Source organism: Myodes glareolus, chromosome 23, assembly GCF_982192425.1.
Source record: "Myodes glareolus chromosome 23, mMyoGla1.1, whole genome shotgun sequence".
NCBI lineage: Eukaryota > Metazoa > Chordata > Mammalia > Rodentia > Cricetidae > Myodes > Myodes glareolus.
In genome coordinates this window covers 57,172,268-57,192,137 of record NC_142048.1, presented here as the reverse complement: position 1 = coordinate 57,192,137, position 19,870 = coordinate 57,172,268, and the positions used below count along the sequence as shown (strand labels likewise).

The 19,870-nt window shown below is 50.0% G+C and overlaps 1 protein-coding gene across 4 annotated transcripts; it reads left to right on the top strand.

Moving 5' to 3' along the window:
- The first annotated feature begins 3,222 nt into the window (after positions 1–3,222).
- Positions 3,223–19,418, top strand: Naxd (NAD(P)HX dehydratase). Of its 4 annotated transcripts, none has more exons than XM_085680627.2 (10): positions 3,224–3,372; positions 8,573–8,723; positions 10,932–10,977; positions 11,332–11,420; positions 12,714–12,822; positions 15,944–15,994; positions 16,079–16,183; positions 16,842–16,962; positions 18,083–18,203; positions 19,035–19,418. In XM_085680627.2, the coding sequence occupies exons 1-10, from the start codon at positions 3,333–3,335 to the stop codon at positions 19,183–19,185; spliced, it is 984 nt and encodes a 327-aa protein (XP_085536753.2). In that variant the 5' UTR covers positions 3,224–3,332; the 3' UTR covers positions 19,186–19,418. The 4 variants fall into 4 exon arrangements, with proteins under 4 accessions (XP_085536755.2, XP_085536753.2, XP_085536752.2 ...); XM_085680626.2 differs by having other exon boundaries at positions 3,318–3,486; XM_085680629.2 differs by lacking the exon at positions 18,083–18,203 and having other exon boundaries at positions 3,223–3,372.
- Positions 19,419–19,870: the final 452 nt, after the last annotated feature.

Here is a 19,870-nt window from a genome sequence, read left to right as displayed (position 1 = left end):
CATTTGTTTCTGCTGCCTAAGGCACTTGATTGGTCTAATAAAAAGCTAAATGGCCAATAGCTAAGCAGGAGAGGGATAGGCGGGACTGGCTGGCAGAGAGAATAATTAGGAGAAATCTATGTTCCAGAAAGAAGAAAAGAAGGGAGAAGGAGAAGAAAATGCGGGAGAAAGAGTGAGAAGCCCTGGGCCAATCAGCCAGCCAGCAGACGCAGAGTAGGACATACAGAAAGGAAGGTAAAAAAGCCCAGGGGTAAAACGTAGATGAAGAAAAACAGGTTAATGTAGAATTCCAGTAAATTAGACGTTTCACTTTAATGGCTCTTAATTCAAAGTGCCAGTATTTCCAACAGTCTTTAAGGAACTCTCAAAACTTCCCTCTGAGCCTCACAAACCAGGTCTCCATTGTCTGTCCACTCTGCTCTCAGGATAATCCTCCAGGTTCCTACAATGGCTCACCAAGTTCTGAGCACTCAGCGGCTTTTCTGACCCAGGTTCAAATACTGCCACCATCCTCCTGCAAAATACATGGTCAGGTCTGTCACAGCAATGCCCTCCTCTATAGCCTGGCACCAATTTCTGTCTTAGGATTTCTATTGCTGTGGCCAAACAGCATGACCAAAAGAAACCTGAGGAGGAAATGATTTATTTAAGCTTACAGTTAGTTCCACATCAAAGTCCTTCACTGAAGGAAGTCAAGGCTGGAATACAAGGAGGGCGGGTAGCTAATACAAGGAGGGAGGAGCTAATGTAAGAAGCCCTGGAGAAGCACTCGATTACTTAATGGCCTTTTTCCCCATGAACTGCTCAGTCTGCTGTCTTATACTATCCAGGACTACCTGGACACAGGAGCAGGGTGGTGACCAGCTGAAGCTGTGGACTCCTGAGACACAGGGATCCCCAGGAGCAGGGCAGCAAACCAGCTGACACTGTGGTCTCCTGAGACACAGGGAACCCCAGGAGCAGGGCAGCAAACCAGCTGAAGCTGGGGACTCCTGAGACACAAGGAACCCCAGGAGCAGGGCGGTGACCAGCTGAAGCTGTGGTCTCCTGAGACACAGGGAACCCCAGGAGCTGGGCAGTGAACCAGCTGAAGCTGTGGACTCCTAGTTCAGTGAGAGACTCTGCTCAAGACATAACACATAATGAAGAAGAGTGACCAAGGGAGACACTTGACGTCAACCTCAGGCACATGCGTGTATATATATATATGTGTGTGTGTGTGTGTGTACATGCACATATGTGCCCACACATGCAGGTACAAACACATACACTACATACATGTATAAAAGAAGAAACTACTTAGACTTGACCGTTACTAGGCAAAATTCCCAGTCCTTCTGGAAAGTTGGCCTTTGCTGACTAGGTCTGCTCTTTTCTCTAAATCTCCATGCCTTCTTGCCCACAACAGGTGGGCAAATTTCAAGATCCAGGAATCATAACTCTCACCCCCCTCGGAAACGTTCCCCATAGCCCATCCCAATATCACAACACTTCAGATTCTATTATTTGGGGCTGGAGAGATGGCTCAGAAATTAAGAACACTGACTGATCTTCTAGAGGTCCTGAGTTCAATAAATATTTTTAAAAAAGACGCAAAACAAATGATAGAATTTTTAAAAGATTTATTTATTAATAATGTATATAGTATTCTGTCTACATGTATGCTGCAGGCCAGAAGAGGGCACCAGATCTCATTACAGATGGTTGTGAGCCACCATGTGGTTACTGGGAATTGAACTCAGGACATTTGGAAGAATAGGCAATGCTCTTAACCTCTGAGACATCTCTCCAGCCCCTGTTCTCTGTCTTAATTCAGTCAGCCATCTACCTATCTGTCTCATCTACCCACCATCCATCTAACCATCTATCCTGTATGCATTCATGCATCCATCCACCATCTATCCACATGTCATCCTTGTATTTATGTATGCATAAATACATGTATTTATCCTCGCATTTATACAAGCATGCATCCACCCCAACCAGATGTCTTTCATGTATGTATACATGTATGTATCCTTGCATATATGCATGCATCCACCATTTAAACCATCAATTCTCCCATCACTCATCTATCTAGTCACACAAACATCCATGTACTCATGGATCCATCCATATATGTAACTATCTTGAATGCATCAAGCTATTCACGCATCCATCTGCCCAAGCACTCATCCACCACCCATTCATCCATCTACCTGTATGTCTCTCTGTTCATTTCTTCCCCCTAACTGTAGCATTTATTACATCTTTTATTATTTTTCCTTGAGGCACTGTTTTAAATACCTGGAATACAGAGAGTGAAGTTGATTCTATCCCAGCTACAGAGGCCCCAGCCCTTAGAGTCTGGCAGGTGCTTTAATAGAACATTGGTCAGGTGCTTTAATAGAGGGAATACATGGATTCAGAGAAGAGTCCAAGCAAGATCGGGAACTGTGGAGGAGGTTTTCAGTCTTTCAGGATCAATGGGAGTTTACAAAGAAAGAATTGGATTGGTGGGGGTTCAATGATCAGGGTAAGAGCCAGAGTCAAAGTTAATCTTTTCTTGATTTTAAATTTTATGCATAACGTTCTCCCATCTATCAGTGCCTGGCAAAGGGCAAGTGTTGGGAGCAACTGTGGAATTAACACATTAGTCCCAGAGAAATGAAGAATGGATAATGCATCACGTGAGTTGTACTGGGGAAAGGCAATGCTCTCCTGTTCTGCCTTCCTGGCTTCTCTTAAAGATAGTTGTTTTGGATCCAATCCCCCAGGACATGGTGGTGATACCTTTTCTGCTGTCTAGCTTCTCCATGTCTGTGGGATTCACTAAAGACAAGGACATCACCTATTTGGGCACCACAGGTGTCCAGCTGCAGGCAGGCTGCCAAGGAAGCTGATCTCCAACTCAATCGTGTCCACGGACAAAGCACAACAGAACGAGGTAAAAGAAGAACGAGGACCCTAAACCACTAAGGCTTCAGTGAGCAGCCTACCACATCTGGGGCCAGGCCGGATTGGGTGTCTTGATTGTCAATCGTCTGAGCAGAGAACAGACATTTGATTGGTGGAGGCTGACCCCGGGGGTGGGACGAGTCCTCCGGAATCAGGAACACACTTCCGGCGGCGCTCTGGGGCCGCCGGGAGCTCAGAAGGAAACCAGATAGCCGTGGCTCAGCTACGCGGGGGAAGGGGTGGGAAGATGGGGAAGACCGCGGGGACGCAGGGACAAAGCCAATGGCCGCGGTTGGACGGTCTCCCGGGCGCCAAGAGTCCAGAGGAAGGACCAATGGTGGGGGCCCGGCGGCCGCGCGGGGGCAGCTGGGAACCCGGAAGTCGGCCGAGCCGCCATGGGCGTCCGCTCTGTGGCCATCAGCGCCTGCAGGCGAGGTAAGATCGATACCTGCGTCCGGTGGATGGCGGTCCGCGCTTTTGGGGCCGCGGCTGCCGTGGTGGCGCTGCTCTCGGCCGCGATCGCGCTCCACTGGCCGCCTCTACACGCAGGTATCGACCAGGACCGCCCGTGCGGGCCGGTGGGCGGGTGGACCCGAGTCGGGCGTCGCGGCGAGTGGGCGGCCCTGCGGGGCGGACTCTGCCTGGCGCGGGCGCGCCCAGCGCTGGGCAGTCGGTGCGGCGGGCCTGACTGAGGGCTAGGTTCCCCTGCTCCCGTGAAACGCTGGTGGTCTGGGCTAGACGTGCGGGATACGCGAGCCGTTCCGTGAGCAGGGCCGGTACCGGTGCCCTAGCTCAAAGCTTGCAAGTTCTTGGAGGAGGTGGGTGAGGTCAAGGTGTGGCTCACCCTCTTTCCTAAGCCCTATGTTTGGGGATTGTGAGACGGACTAAGTCAAGTGACATGCGAGATTCGGAGCTCCAGTTAGACACTTATTTTTGAAGTTTCACTGTGTAACCATGGCTAACCTGGAATTCCCTTTGAAGAGCAACCAGACACATCTAAGACCCTGTCCCAGCAGGTAGAGCAGGAGGTAGGTCCCTCTTCAGATAGGACAGACTACAGAGGAAGACCTCATGGATTGAGCAGATGGGCCATTTATCTCCCAGATCTCCTTTACATGGCTTTCATTCCTTGTTCATGAATAGTTACATTTCTTACATCCCTTGTACATCATCCCATTTCTTACAAGGCAACGAGAGAGAGAGCTGTTGTCTACCTTTGTGTTGACAGTCGAGTTTCTGATGAAGTGACTTAGCCAGCATTCCCCAGGAGTAAAGGGCTGAAGTAGTGAAGTTTACTGTTTGTTGAAGGATTCATTAGGAAGATTTGACCATGGCCTATGAACATGTTGATCACAGTCAAGGGTAAAATGTGGAGAAATGTTGGCTTTTGTTTTTCAGTTTAAGTAGGTGGCACCTCCAAGTTTGTAATGACAGTCACGCCCATAAAAGGCTTTTAAACCCACCTTTATTTAGAGACCTTTTTCCTTGGTTTTTCTTGCCTTACGTTCAGACACTGAATCGTAAGATTGTGTTTGTTTGTTTGTACTTCTCTAAAGTTTCATTACTAGATTGACTTGCTAAATGTCTACCACAGAACGGGTCTTCAAAACCGTCTGTGCTTTGGGCGGGTCTCACTTAATGTATGGGTCGCTGTCATATGCTCCAACTTAGAATTCACATTAACTCAAAGCACTTGGGGCACAAAAGTGGTGGTAGCTATCCTCAGCCAGCAAAATGCAAACGGGCGCTACCTGCTTTTCCAGTCCAAGTCACTTATGTAAATAGCATTTTTATTTTAAGTAGCCTCTTAATACTTTGGTGGATAAACCTACTAGGGGTGGCAGTAAGCCAACTAAAACTTGATCCGGTAATGTAAAGTGTTGGGAAATCTAATCGACCTGCCTCTGGCCTTTCACTAGCCGAGCTCTTGGCTGTGAGGTAAAGTGACTGACTCTTCGGGGAATTCATGTTATCCTAATGTGCCCATTGTGGGACAGAGTTACAGTCGTGGAACAAAAGGTAGAGAGCAACGGGTTCTTCAGTGACAGCAGAGCAGGAAACCTGTGTTGGTCTCAGCTGTCATCTTGTACTCTAGCGTTCCCTACTTCTTTGGTGTAGACGTCTGGTTGGTTGTCTGTGGCTGTGACAAACACCATGACCAAAGCAACTTGTGGAGGAAAGGGTTTGTTTCACCTCCTGTCTCCGGATCACAGTCATGTTTAAGGGAGGTCAGGAAGGAAATTGGCCTCTGAAGCAGAGGCCAAGGAGGAAGGCGGACCACTGGCTCTGCTGACTTTGTTATACCACACACACCTGTGCACCACCCGTCCGTGTGCTTCCAGTGAGCTGGGCCCTCCTCCGTCGATCAGATTCAAGACAGTTTCCCCACAGACATGGCCCCTCAGTTGCTACTCCCTCTTCCCAGGTGACTCTTGGTTGTGTCAGGTTGACAATAGAAACTGACCATGACAAGAGGTCTGTGAACTTGGTGACACTGTGTGGGATGTTTGCTTAAAGCAAGAGTGTTGGGCCACACACGAAAGTTAAAGTAAGTAAGTATTGAAGTCCCTAAAATGGCCCAGGATAATTTGTCTTATAGCATTCCATCCCCACAACTGCGGTGTTGTAGCTGCTCACCAGACAGTGTAGGAGCATAGTGTGGAGGGGACAGCTGTTTCAGAGGACTGGCCAGAGTCAGGCGGGGCTTGGTGCTGCTTCGTGGGTGGAACTAACTACCCTTCCTTCCTTCCTTCCTTCTTTCCTTCCTTCCTTCCTTCCTTCCTTCCTTCCTTCCTTCCTTCCTTCCTTCCTTCCTAGTTTTTCGAGACAGGGTTTTTTTTCTGTCCTGGCACTTGCTCTGTAGACTAGGCTGGCCTCAAACTCTCAGAGATGTGCCTCTGCCTCCTGAGTGTGGGATTAAAGGTTTGTGCTACCGATGCCTGACAAGATTTTTTTTTCTTTTCTGACAAGATTTTTTAAATTTATTTTTATCTTATGTGCATTGGTGTTTTGCCTGCATGTGTATCTGTGTGAGGGTGTTGGATCCCCTAGAACTGGAGTTACAGTTGTGAACTGCCATGTGGGTGCTAGAAATTGAACCCTGGTCCTCTGGAAGAACAGTGTGTGCTCTTAACATGCTGTCTCTCCAGCGCCATGGCTTGGATTTTACTTGGCATTCATACAATTCTAGTTAAAACAGAACATGCTGCACTTCATGACAGATTTTTCTTTTCCCTCCCAAATGACTCTGGAGAAAGAGTTTACTCTTTTGGTTAATCAAGTGAATAACTTGGCTAAAGAACAAGTTATTTTGCCTTCAAGCGGCCACATTTTGGTAAAATGGTGTAATGGAGCACACTGTGTTCACATCTTGGTGAGCACTGAGTCACAGAGCACAGGAGATAAAAGGTTGGAGAAAGCTCCATTACCTCTAGCAGGGAAAGGACACACGGAGTTACTCTCAGCAGTGCCCTCCCCGACTGTATAGTGGGAGATCCCATTGGGGAGAATGCTCCTGTAAGAAAGGGCTTCAGGGGTTGCCCCATCCTCGTTTAAGGTAACTTTTCTGAGCATGCTCAGTTTTAGGTTATCATTCAAGAAGGAAAGATGCTAGATGGGTTTCTGGGCTGCTTAGCTCACAGTAAGAGAGTCCAGTGCTGAGAGGGTAAATGACAGATGCAAGCTCTTCTAGTCTGCTCAGCTTGGGGTCAAAAAGGTCATGGGCAGGAATATTCCTAGGCGTGTTCAGTGAGTCTTTAGTTGTCTGTCAAAGGAGTGGTCATAATGACTTGGTGACCCTGGCAGCCTCTGTGCAAGGCTCTCCCAGTATTAACTGAAACAGAAGGGACAACTCTAAAGGTACACTAATGAAGTTTGCTCAGAGGTGCCAGATTCACTTAGCAGCTGACCATAGCATCTCCCCATCTCTGGGACCTGTTTCTTCATCTCTAAGTGGGTGGTAATTAGCTGTATGGAGCAGGGTGACCTTCAGCATTCAGCCTGGCACTTCTCACCCCAGGATCAGATACTGGGACAATGGGGACAACGTGTAGTCAGTCCTATCTTTACATTTGGGCCTGTGTGTACATGAGAGTCAGGGAGATAGTCCAGTCCATAGTGCTTGCCACCTTAGCATGAAGACCTACACCTGTCCCCAGCCCTATAAAAAGACAGGGACAGGCATGGTGCCGCACGCTTTTACTCCCAGTGCTGGGAGAGAGTGACAGGAGGGTCCCCAGGACTCCCTGGCCAGCCAGTCAAGCCTAACCAGCAAGGCCCAGTCCTCATAAGAGTGTCTGGCTCAGAAGGTAAAGCGAGGCTGGGCGATGGTTCAGTCAGTAAAGTGCTGTGTCAGCCACGGGGACTGTGGTGCTGGGGAGGCATGGGCAGGAGGGTCTGACTCTTGCTGTTTGGCCAGATGTAACAGCTCCAGGCTCAAAACATAAGGTGGAGAGTAACTGAGGAAAACAACCAGAACTCTAGTCTCCACACGCATAGGCTCACGTGTGCACACTCACTCTGGTCTCCACACACATAGGCTCATGTGTGCGCACTCATTACTTCCCCCTCCACCCACACACACATCTAGGCACAGGTGCACACTCACTACTTCCCCCTACATACACATACACATGGGCTCATGCTCACATGTACACACTCACTCTGGTCTCCATATACATCTAGGTTCACATGTGCACACTCACTGCTTCCCCCTACACACACACACACACACACACACACACACACACACACAAAGGTGGGAAATAAGGTGGGCAGCTCCTGAAGAGCAGTACCAAGGTTGACCTCTGGCCTTCATATGTGTGTGTGCGTGTGCACACACCCCCATGGGAAATAATGGAATGTTTTATTGAGCAAAAGTAAGCAAGGTCAAGCTGGAAGAGACTGAGATGACTTTCCCCCAAGGAGCTGAGAGAGCTTTTTCCTGAGTGGATTTGTGGACCTTTGCTTCCAGGGATCCTTACATTCTGTAGATCTGTAGATAGTGCATAGAAACACAGATTTTATGATTGTAAAGAATATGTGCATTGGGTTCTGTGGCATATACTAACATTTCCTTACAGCTGATCTGTTGTAGATATCATAACAAAACTCACATCTAAGGAAGTTTTCCAAGAAAAGCCAGTTAAAATGGAGGTAGATAGACACAACTCTGCGTGGTGCAGCTGCTCCACAGTGCGCCTTGAGCCTAAGATGCGCTGTGTTTAGAGCCTTCCCAGGCGATCTGATTAGTATCTGATGAGTATTGAGATGCAGTTGGGAATAATCGGATAGATGTGACTACAGCACAGGGTCGTAGCCAGGAGCGGGAGCGTGCTCTCCAGACATGAACAGAGGAAGAGCCCTCCCGACTTTAAAGGCTGGGGTTGAAATGAGAGAAGACGGTGTGTTGAGTGGTGGTTCCAGTTTTAGGTTGATGAAGGTCCCCACAAATGCTGTACATTACAGAAGCCTGGCGTACAGTGTCTGCTGCTCTGCTGACACCTGACCACCATTACCGCAGAACTGAGAGTGACGCCTCCAGATACAATCGAGAGTTCTTGTGGGCAGCTTTGGGACGCACGCTAGATGGTGGTTACTCTTAAGTCTCTAATGACTTCATTTTTCTGTTTTGCAGTTTTACAAAGAGCATTCTCCCTCCATACAGCACACTCGACAAAGGACATGGAGAATTTTTTTCAGCTGGTGAGAAACATTGTGCCTGCTCTAACCTCGAAGAAACACAAAGGGCAAGACGGAAGAATAGGCATCGTCGGGGGCTGTCAAGAGTGAGTGCTGGCTGTAAGACAGTCATGTTTATAAAGGCCACCCCCTCCTGCCTGTCTGTCTACATCTGCCTTCCATCTCTGCACCTACCTTCCTTTCCCCATCAGTCCGTCTGTCCATCCATCCATCCGTGTGTAGTGATATTTCCAAATGCAGTCTGGCAGGATGCAGAGCACTCCTCACCGACCACCTCTCTGACTAAGTAAAGTCTGGGGAGTCCCGCTGACTCCCTCACAGTGAGTGTTAGCGCTGCCGTGCTGTCGGTGCTCTCAGCCTGGTGGCGTGTCCATGTCCTGTGTGTAGTGCTGTGGGCTCCTGTGAGCGTCTATGAGTGCCTGTGGGCCTGTGCGACCTTTTTACAGGCTTTTGCGTGGTTTCCATACTGCACGCGTGTAGTCGTGTATGACTCTCCTAAGATCCTAGTTTTGCTGAGACTCATTTTATCTTCTTCATACTTTGTGGCTGTGTTTGGTGTGTAAGGATCTGTAATCTGTCCTTATGTGTGAGTCCTTCTGCCTCTGGTCCCAGTTCTTCCCTTGTTCCTGTCTGGGAGTCTGCCTCCACCATGTCATTTCTCTGTAGATGTATAGCTCCATTATTTTTCTTGAGACAGTGTCCCACCAGGCTAGCCTCAAATTCTCAGTCTCCCTGTCTCATCCTCGTGTGCTGGGATCACAGGTGGAATCCCATTTAGCCTTGCTCTTCATCGTTTACCTTACCCTGTGTTTCCTTCTGTATTTCTATCTTCTTAGCTTCTCCTTTGAGTAGTCTGAAATGCCTTCCTACTTGGAAATCCAGCCTGCGTGCACTTTTCCACATACCGCTGTGCTTCACAGTTTGCAAAGCAGCTGGTGAGAGCTTTAACAGAACTGCTGAGCGGTTCCAGCCACCAGCTCTGCTTTTCCCTATGAATTTGCATTCATAATTGGATTCAAAATTCTCAGCTTGCCAAGGAATAGTGGCGCACACCTTTAATCCCAGCACTTGGGAGGCTGAGACAGGCCGATCTCTGTGAGTTCAAGGCCAGCCTGATCTCCAGACCTAGTTCTGGGACAGCTTAGGACTACACATAGAAACCCTGTCTCAAAAAACAAAGAATTCCAGTTGAGCTTCTTAGCTGGTGAATTTAGGTGTGTGTATTGTGGGCGCATTGGTGTTTGTGCTCCTGCCCTCTCTGGTTCCTCACAGGCAGTGCTTTGGCAGCAGGCTCCCTGTGTACTGTGCTGGTGACTGGCTGGCTGTAGGCTTCCCAGAAGCAGTGGTAGTGCGTGCTGTGGTAACCTGGGGAGATCATGCCGTCTGCACCCCGTTTGTTTACATTTTAAGTGTTGTCATCTTGCACTCTGCTCACCCAGACCATCTGCTCTAGAAACCGCAGTTCCTCCCAGGCAGGTCTGGGGTGTGGCTTTGGAATGTCCCATTAGTCTGGCTAGCCGCTCCTCATCTGTTGGCCTCTGTTACCATCCCAACTGTCCTCTCTTCCCTGGTGGCTCCCGTGTGCTGTGTGAATGTGATCTCCTGTGGGCCCTTGTCCATTCTGCAGGGTCTTGTGAAACACCTGTCTGTGGGAAAGGGAGAGCGTGTGTGGTCCCTTCTCTGGTGATTTGGACACACTTTGTCGACACCATTGTGGAAGAGCAGGTCACATGTTTGAGAATGGGCCTGGGTTCTGTGTGCTCAGCATTTGTCCCTGGTTTGTTGGAGGGTGGGGGTCATGGGTGACAACATATACCAGTGGCAATGAGCACAGTGACTCTGTATGTGAGCACCATGCCGAGCATGAGATTGCCACGGGCCACAAGAGCTTAGACAAGAAACTGGGAACCACACAGCAGGGTGCAGTGACCCTGTACGGCTTCTCCTGGTGCTGCTCATAGAAGACAGGGCTCCTCTACTCTGAGGACCTATCTCTGCTGACTGCTTTGACCCCTAGAGAAACCTGCAGCTAGCTAGCCCTGTCTTATACCTGGTACAGAGTCACACAGCCAGTGTTGAGAAATGGCCACAGGTGTCGTGTGGAGCGTCTCTAGTTCTGACTTCTGTGTGAATGTTTACTGAGCATCTCCTGCATGCTGACTTCATGTTTGGGGCCTGGAGTCTGTATCACTTCTGATTCATACCTACTCACATATTCTTCTTATCTTGTGTTGGTGACCTGTTATTGGCAGACGTGTCGCTTCACAGTCCTGACTCCAGTGTTTCCATTTTAGGTACACAGGAGCACCATATTTTGCAGGAATCTCGGCTCTGAAAGTGGTAGGTTTACCTCAGAGTCTTTTATTGGGGTTTCTCTGATTAAAAATTGAGTTATTTAGGGACCTGGAGAGATGACACTGTGTAAGAATACTTGAAATACACTCATGAAGGCCTGAGTTCACATTCCCAGCACACACAAAAAGCCCAGCATGGCCATTCATGCCTGTAACCCCAGCATTGTTGAAGGCAGAGACAGGAGGATCCCTGAGGTTTACTGACCACCAGCCTAGCTTCAGGTTCAGTGAGAGACCCTATCACAGGGGAGTTTACCTTTTAGTGCAGAACGTGACAGCCTCTCGTGGTTGGTCCTGTTGACCATGGCCTTCTCTAAGCCCACCTCTGATTTTATTTCAGGGTGCAGATTTGACCCACGTGTTCTGTGCCAGGGAGGCTGCGCCAGTGATCAAGTCCTACAGCCCAGAGCTGATTGTCCACCCTGTCCTGTGAGTCTGCACTGTGGGTGTCTTTACCTGCAGGAGAATTTTCACACTGTGTGTCTGCTGTACTCTGGGTGCTACATGGAGTATAGAGAAGTCTAATGGGGCTGGGCCTTGTAGCTCACACCTTTCTCCCCAGCTAGGGCTCGGACCAGAGACTTTGTAATTGGAGGCCAGCTTGGACAGCAAACAGCCCTATCAAATAAAACTTTTAAAAGGTTTAGGATGTAGTTTACAAAGTGGAGATTTGATCCCCAGCACCATTAAAGAAAAGAAAATCATTGAGTCCATCATTGTGCATCAGCATAAGACAGTGAGAGGGCTAGAGGGGGGACCTGGGACATGGGGGTGGGGGGACAGGTGCTGTGTCGTGTAGTGTGCGGAGCAGGGGTGCCTGAGGCAGTGCTCACAGTGCTTGAGCTCTGTTCAGCTTGGTTCAGTGGGTACCTCTGAGCTGAGCAGAACCTGTTCAGGGACTCCCCAGAACTTCACATGTCACCCTGGGTAGTGCCACCAAGGACTGAAACTCAGCTGAAGGAGCTCAGGACAGGATCATTCTTTTTGTTCCACTTTGCCCACTATAAAAATAAAGTGGGGCTGAAGAGGTGGCTGAGTAGGTGACAGCACCAGCTGCTCTTGCAGAGGACCCAAGTTCTATTCCAGGTACCCACATGGCACTCACAGCCATCCATAACATTAGTTTGAAGGAATTTGATGCCCTCTTCTGACCTCTGCAGGTACTAGGTACACATGTAGTGCACAGACAGACATGCAGACAAAAGCAGTCTTTAAATGCTAAAACAAGCTGCTAGGCATTTAATCCCACCACTAGGGAGTCAGAGGCAGGTGGATCTCTTGAGTTCAAGGCCAGCCTGGTCTACAAAGCAAGTTCTAGGACAGCCAGGACTACACAGACTTTGGAAAGAAAAAAAAGCTAAAATAAAAATAAATCAGTACATGGAGAAGACTGAGGAGATGCAAGGGTCAAATGCACGGTGGGGTCCAGACTGCATCCTGGGACAGGGACAGGATGGGACTGTGGGTCAGCTGCTCAGAGCTGAACCCTCACTTGTGGTATTCTGGAGTGTGCATACGTAGGGTGCTCGTGGGAGCAGTGGCTAGGGAACTGTGGGACCTTCCCTACTGTGGTACAAGCTGTTGGGATGTCGACTGGTGTAGGGTACTTCCCTCACATGCGCAGGGTCATGGGTTCAGTCTTCAGCACCACACACACACACAGTGGTTTAAAATAAGCTAATGGGAGCCTTGAGAAACCGTTCTGTCTTTTTTCTATTTTAGTGACAGTTCTAATGCTCTTGAGGAGGTGGAGAAATGGCTCCCCAGACTGCATGCCCTTGTTGTGGGCCCTGGCCTAGGTAGGGATGACCTTCTTCTCAACAATGTCAGGGTAAGTGGTATCACTGTTATGCACTCTGCCTCTCAGAAACAGTGTTGCGCACAAGCATTTCTTTTGTTCCTCAGACTCAGTTGCCTGTTGTTGGTCATTGGACCTCATCTTGGAAGTGGACGGAGCTGTGTTGTGTGGCAGAGGGGAAGCTGGGGCAACCAGTAGTGGTGTGAGGGTCTTCCAGAGCCCAGCAGATAGGACGAGTCTCTTGGCTCCAGGGTTTCGTACGAGCAGCCACAGACAGTAGAGGCTGGTGTGGGGTTTCCTGTTCAGTTCCAGGGAGCAGCAGGTGCAGCAGGTTTATGTCCCTTCTAGTGTAACCCTGCTTGCTGGGGTCCTGGTGCTGATTCTGTCTCTGGAGCTCTCAGTTACAGAAGTTTCCTGAGAGAAATTGAGTTGTGTGCTGTTGTGTGCCTAGGCAGCATGTTGTTGCACCTGTAGTTCATGTTGCAGTGTGTCAGGCCTCTCCTTCCGAGCTCACAGTGTCCTGAACTCGGTACCCTCACGGTGCACCTGGGACTCTGTCTGCTGGAGCCTGGGCTTTGCCGTCTGAGGATCAGTCAGCCTCCTGATCTGCAGAGCAGGCTGGGGCTGCAGGAGGGATGTGTTGACCCTGTAGATGAAGTTTCTCATCCGCAGGCTGGCTTTGAACCCATGCTATCTAGAATGCTCGGTCATCACGCCATGTTTCTTCTGCAGCTTGTTCTGTAGGTCCTGCAGATGCTTTCCTGCGAGTGCACCTGGCTCTCACTTCCAGACTATTTTAATAGCTGTATTAGAACTGTGTACTTACTGTTAGACTTCTCGAGCTGTTTCTTTGTAAGTGATGAGTCTGCCTCCCGAGTGCCGCCACGCCCACGAGTGATATTTTAAATGTTCACACACACACCTTCACATCGCTCTGCTCCGGGGTGCTGGCACTCATCCTTCTGAGAGAACCCCGGCTTGTGCTGGGGTGAACCTTTCCAGTGCTTAGGTGATAGCTTTGGGCTGCTACTCTGCTTTATTAGGGAAACTGAAGAGACCTTGGTGTCACATTACCAAATAGCCTGAAATCAGACGTGAACCTAGATCTGAATGGCAGACCCAGTGGGTTGACAGGAAAGCCGAAGACACAGCCAGCAAGCTGGAGTATTGTTAAGAGAGGAAATGAGCTTCTCTGGGACCCATGTGTCCTGTTCTTGTGCCTCTACTTGGAACCCATGGGCCAGTGCCAGACAAAATGTACATTTCCTATGCTGGCACTTTCCTTGGTGTGCTGACAGTTCTGTGTCAGCTCGATGCAAGCTAGAGTCATCAGAGAGGAGGAAGTCGGAATTGAGAAAATGCCTTCGTCAGATCAATCCGTGCACAAGTCTGTACAGCATTTTCTTAATTACTGATTGATGGGGGAGGACCCAGCCCATTGTGGGTGGTGCCACCCCAGGGTAGTGGTCCTGAGTTCTGTAAGAAAGCAGGCCGAGGCTGGGCAGTGGTGGTAGCGCTCGCCTTTAATCCCAGTACTTGAGAGGCACAGACAGGTGAATCTCTGAGTTCGAGGCCAGTCTGGTCTACAGAGTGAATTCCGGACAGCCAGGACTGTTTCACAGCCTTGTCTCAAAAAACAAAGAAAGCAAACCAGTTCTCCACGACCTCTGCATCAGCTCCTGCCTCCAGGTCCTATCCAGTTTGAGTTTCTGCCCTGACTTCCTCCAGTGCTAGGCTAACATGCAGAAGTGCAGCCACATAAACCCTTTCCTCCCCAAGTTCTCTTCTTCTGTGCTTCCTAGACAAGTCACCCTAACTAGGACACTCAGGAAACAACGGCCCCGGGTGTCAGGCCCCAGTTACACTTACTTCGTCTCCTTGTGTTTTCTACTTGTCTGTTTATCACTTTTTTCTTTTAATCTTAAAAATGTATTTGTGTGCACACGCTGCATTTGTGGATGTGCACGTCACAGCATATGGGTGGAGGTCAGAGGTCAACTTCCAGCAGTCAGTTTTCCTACCACCCTATAGAGGCTTGGCACCTTTACTGTGAGCCATTTTACTGGCCCATCTGATTGCCATATGTAGTTTTCTTGTAGCATATTAGTTGATAATTAACAGGACATTGATTAATATGTATCTGTACTTTTTAAATGGGAAGTCTTTGAGGCTTTCAGGAGAGGACTAAGGGCCAGTCCTGTGGGAAAAGGGTTCACTGTTATGATCACCTGCTGTTTAAAAGCATATGTGTAAAATAGTAGAAAGATGGGTAACAGTTGATCTGGAGAATCCCCAAAAATCAAGTACTGCAGTGTGGCATGAGCCGGGCGCTTGGTGAGCTGGCCTGGGAGCCGTGCTGGCTCTGCCCCTACTGTTTTATAATTGGCTGTACTGTTTGCTTGCCTGTGACCACATAAGCACTGCCAGCTCCTTCCTCCTCTTGGGGAGATGCACTTGTTCTGTGGGAGGGTCCCCTGCAGGCTTTCCAGCAGGCCAGGAAGCAACTGGGGTGAGAAAAGAACGAAATAGCCCGATTTTGGTAACCGGTGCTGGGGCCCAAGACTCTTGGATTCTGGCCCAGATCATTTTACTTGAGCCATATTTAAGCACAGCACAATTTTGGGGGAAAAAATTCAGATAACAATGACCTCAGCCCAAGTGCACAACAATTTAAGACATGTTTACACTGAGAGTCTTTACAAAGTCCTTCTGGCTTTTTTCACAAAAATGGGTACTGAAGATAGTGCCCAAGATTTACAGTCTAGGGAGCTTGATGGAGGTAAACATAGGGCCTGTGGTGTCAGGATGGCCTGGCCCTAAGTAACATAGAGTCACTCAGGCTGCCGTAAAGTACAAGTGACCTCACTCATGAGGATGGGTTTTATGGCCTAGAAGCAATGCTTGAGATTTAGGGGGAAAGGGTCTAGGATGAGTAAACCATAAATTCTGGGAGACATGGCAGAGCCTGTCTCAGACAGCAAAAGATCACCAGGTTGTAAAACCACATCTGTTCCTGACATTCCAAGGGGAGCAACTAAACCCTTCCTTCCACTGAAGGGTAAGCTTGTCCAACTTCCCTGGCTTCTCCAGTGCTTAGCTGTGTGCCCGGGCCTTTTGCCCTCTACATTGTTCAGCTTGTCTGCTTTTCTGGCAGGGCATTTTGGAAGCAAGCAAGGCCAGGGACATCCCTGTTGTCATCGACGCGGTGAGTGTGGCCTCTCATCTCCCCACACAGTCAGCACAGGGTCTCTGAGACCCACCGGTGAAGGTGCGTCCTTGTTCTGCACAGGATGGCCTGTGGCTGATAGCTCAGCAGCCGACCCTCATCCACAGTTACCAGAAGGCCATTCTCACCCCCAACCGTGTGGAGTTCGGCAGGCTCTGGGAAGCTGTGGTGAGTTCATGGGCTTTGGGGAAGGAGGAACCTGATCTGGGGTGAAGTGAGCTCCAGGGCTGTGCCCATCTCAGGGCATGGGCCTGTCTCTGCAGGGAGGCCGGTGTGCAGATCCCTAGAGATGTTTGCCCTGGGCTCTACCACACATGCTTCTCATGCCTCCTGTAGTTCCCATATAAATTTTATTGGATGAATGATGGTGTGGTGGGCTTGAGCCAGGGACTGCCTGCTGTGGTCACAGGCCAAGTCACTCCGTCCTCAAGTGCTAGTTGACCTACAGCCTCTGCTCCACGGGGTATGGGGACAGAATGAAATAAAATGAAGCTATTAGTCCTGATGGCACGTGTCCCAAAGCCTGTGCTCTCTGTGGGGGAGGGGCACGCACAACAGCAGCATCCAAATTTGTGTTGTTTCTACAACCTGCTCTAGTCAGGGAGGGGAGGACAAGTTGAGACTAAGCGTTGGTGTCAGCATCCCTTGGAGGTTCTGGTATCAGGGATGTCCTGGCCACTTCCTATTCTTACCCCTGAGCCCTTAGCCAGTGCCCTTGATTTCTGTGGGCATGAGCATCTGAGACTTCTGATAGACTGGATGAGTGATCACCTTGCCTCCTGTGAACCCTGTGTGTCCAGGACTTATTTCTGTGCTTGTGTTGTAGCTCAGTAGTCCCATGGACACCCAAAGCCACAGTGGGTCCGTACTGAAGCTCAGCCAGGCCCTGGGGAACATCACAGTGGTCCAGAAAGGAGAGCATGACCTGATCTCCGATGGTCAGCAGGGTGAGTGGGGACCTTCCATGCCACTCGGTGGTCATGCAGACATAACCTGGAAGCCTCATGTTGATTCATACCTGTTGGTACATATTTAACTTGCCAGCCACGGCCTCTGTGCGCTCCTAAAGGTTTGCATGGGGACGTGGGGACACAAGGATGTTTGGGCCTTTACTGCAGGCTTAGCAAGGGTCACAGACCTTGCACTTTGACTGACTTGAAACCATTTCCAGCCAAGTGTGGTACACACTCGAGCACACATGTATGTGCGCACATGTGCGCATGCACACACAGAAATAAAAACATTTTCAGGAAGAAAATGCATAGTCCTGAGCTGCCATCTCTACCTGTCACCTCCCTTTCAGTAAGGCGCCCACACATAATAGCAGTCATCTGGGTCTTTTGTTGAATTTTGTCTTATTATAACTAGCAAGTAAAGGAAACCTCAGCACTGGCATTCGCTGGAAATGTCAGTTGCCTTTCCCTAGGAGCTGAAGGGCTGCTCAGAGTGGAGGCAGGAAGGAGTGTGGGTGTTCCTAGTAAGTCTGCCACTCTGCGCTCTCAGGGATAGCCAGGCCACCATAATACTGTTCAGTTCAAGTAGCTGTTAGGGAGATATGGAGTCATTGACAGAAACCTGAATTTAGTGTCTTTAGAACACCAAAGGACACATGGTCATGTATGTGAACACACACATACCTACCCACAGCCAGAACAGGAAATGGCACAGAATGGTCTCAGGGCAACCAGACCATAGTGACAAGGCACTCCTGATGCCAGCACACTCAAATGCAGCACCAGGTTTAAAAACGTTTCCTATGGAAACCATTTTCACATGCACAGGTATATAGTGGTTAGTGGGAGGATCCAAGTGGGGTGCCTGGGCATGCTGCTGGTGGGGATTTGGAGACGTGTGGAAATGGCGTTTGGGCTGGGCTCAGGCTATGCCCTGCAGCACTGTTTTCTCAGGAGCTCATCCTTGTGGTCTGGGGTGGAAGGGCCTCCTTGGAACAAGCGGGGGAAGGGGGGACAGCTCACGGTGTTGGTACTGATGCCTGTCGTGTCTGTCCTGGGGCAGGGGGCAGCTCACGGTGTTGGTACTAATGCCTGCTCGTGTCTGTCCTGACAGTGCTTGTGTGCAGCCAGGAAGGCAGCAGCCGCAGGTGTGGGGGCCAAGGAGACCTCCTGTCAGGCTCCCTGGGTGTCATGGCGCACTGGGCCCTCCTTGCTGGACCAGAGAGAACAAATGGGTATGGCACCGTTCTTTGTCCTGCTCTTATACCGTTAATGCGGTCAGCTCACGTGTCAAATTCCTGCAGTGTCCCGCCTGGGTGAACTATCAGTGCTCCGTGGGAGACATCTGCTTCCAAGGCGCCCCTGTCCACACACATGCTAGGCCCAAACCTATCAGCTGAGGGTGCGGCCCTGGCGGCCATGGTTGGTTCAGGGCACCACTGTGGAAAATTCAGCAGTGGCTTCTATAAACTGAAGTAGAGAGCAGACAGGGCGGAGGGATGGCCTTCCTGGGCACTGGTCCTCATAGGTGTGTGATCTCTGAGGCAGCAGGATGCTAAGCTCATAGATTCCCCACACATGATTTGTCCTGTGGACCATTATGGCCACACGTGCTAGGTATGGGATGCTCAGTTCTGCAGGGGAGTGGCACAAAGGGCGGTTCTAGTTTGTTCTCTAGCCCAAGATGGGGTGTGCAGTGGAGTAGGGGTCTGCATGCTGCCCTCAGGTGTCCTGCCACACTAAGAAAACCAGTGAATGCTGTCAAAGCCCTCAGCACCAGCGCCTCTCACACCAGGAAGAGCTGCTTCTCTCTGTTGGGTTCCAGCCCATGTCCAGGGTGGACCCAGGGCCTCCTAGTGCTCCCTAGGCCTGTGATCTGCCACTGAGTTGTACGCCAGTCACAAATGCAGGTGTCAGGGCTCAGCTGCAGTAAAGCTGTCTTCTTAGGGCCCAGCTGGCATGAGCTTGCTATTTGGGAGTTGAAGGTAAAAGTGGGTGGAAAGTCAGAGCCCAGAGCTCTTGACAGGGCCTACGATGAAGCCTTTGATTCTGCTCTTGTCTTACAGCGTCAGCCCACTACTGGTGGCTGCCTGGGGTGCTTGCACCCTCACAAGGGAGTGTAACCATCAGGCTTTCCAGAAGTACGGGCGCTCCACAACCACCACCGACATGATCGCCGAAGTAGGACCTGCCTTCAGTAAGCTCTTCGCGACCTAAGCCAGTGCCAACCGAAGGGTGCCACAGACTGTCCTCCACGTACTGAGCCTAAACTAGCAGACAGAGAATTTAGGACACAGCGTCCATCCTGACTAAATAGAGTTGAGGTGTTAGGTGTTAGGACACTAATGTGCTCTTGTGCAGTTTTCTTGGCTTCTTGGCAGTAACAAGGAGAAAGTGAGAATAAAGATCTCCCAGCAGCCCACCTGGGTGGGGCTCGTTCCCAGTTGGCACACTGGAGTCTGTTCTTTGCTTCTCGCTCCCTTCCATCACTAGGCACCCCTCACAGGGCTCCAGTGTTTGGGTGGCTGGTGGGTGCAGGGTTTGGTTTTAACCGAGGTTCACGGACCCCGTGGACATTTTCAGGCCATATAGTTCTCTACTCAGGGGCTGGGTGTTAACTTGATGAAGTAGTTCAGAATGATCAGTGACCAGGCACCTGAAGATCTTAGAGGCCTGTGGGAAGGGCAGGAGACTTGGGTGCCACTGGCACTTGGGCATGGCAGGGAGAACTGTCACCTGTGTCTGTGTCCCTGCTGCTCACTGTGGCCTCCTCACTGCCTACTGAGCCTCCCTCCCTAGTGTGGCCTGGCAGCTGCATGCCTAGTTAACAGGTTTCTGCTCTTTGGCTCCCCTGTGCCATCTAGTCCTTTGTCACGGGGCCAGCTAGCCATGTCTAGGAATG

Bases quoted from the DNA above. Each gene is read 5' to 3' on its own strand.
- Naxd (XM_085680626.2), top strand. From the start codon at position 3,333: ATGGGCGTCCGCTCTGTGGCCATCAGCGCCTGCAGGCGAGGTAAGATC. The intron at 3,487-8,572 runs GTATCGACCAGG...TCTGTTTTGCAG, and splicing joins CTGGCCGCCTCTACACGCAG to TTTTACAAAGAGCATTCTCC. The intron at 8,724-10,931 runs GTGAGTGCTGGC...TTTCCATTTTAG, and splicing joins ATCGTCGGGGGCTGTCAAGA to GTACACAGGAGCACCATATT.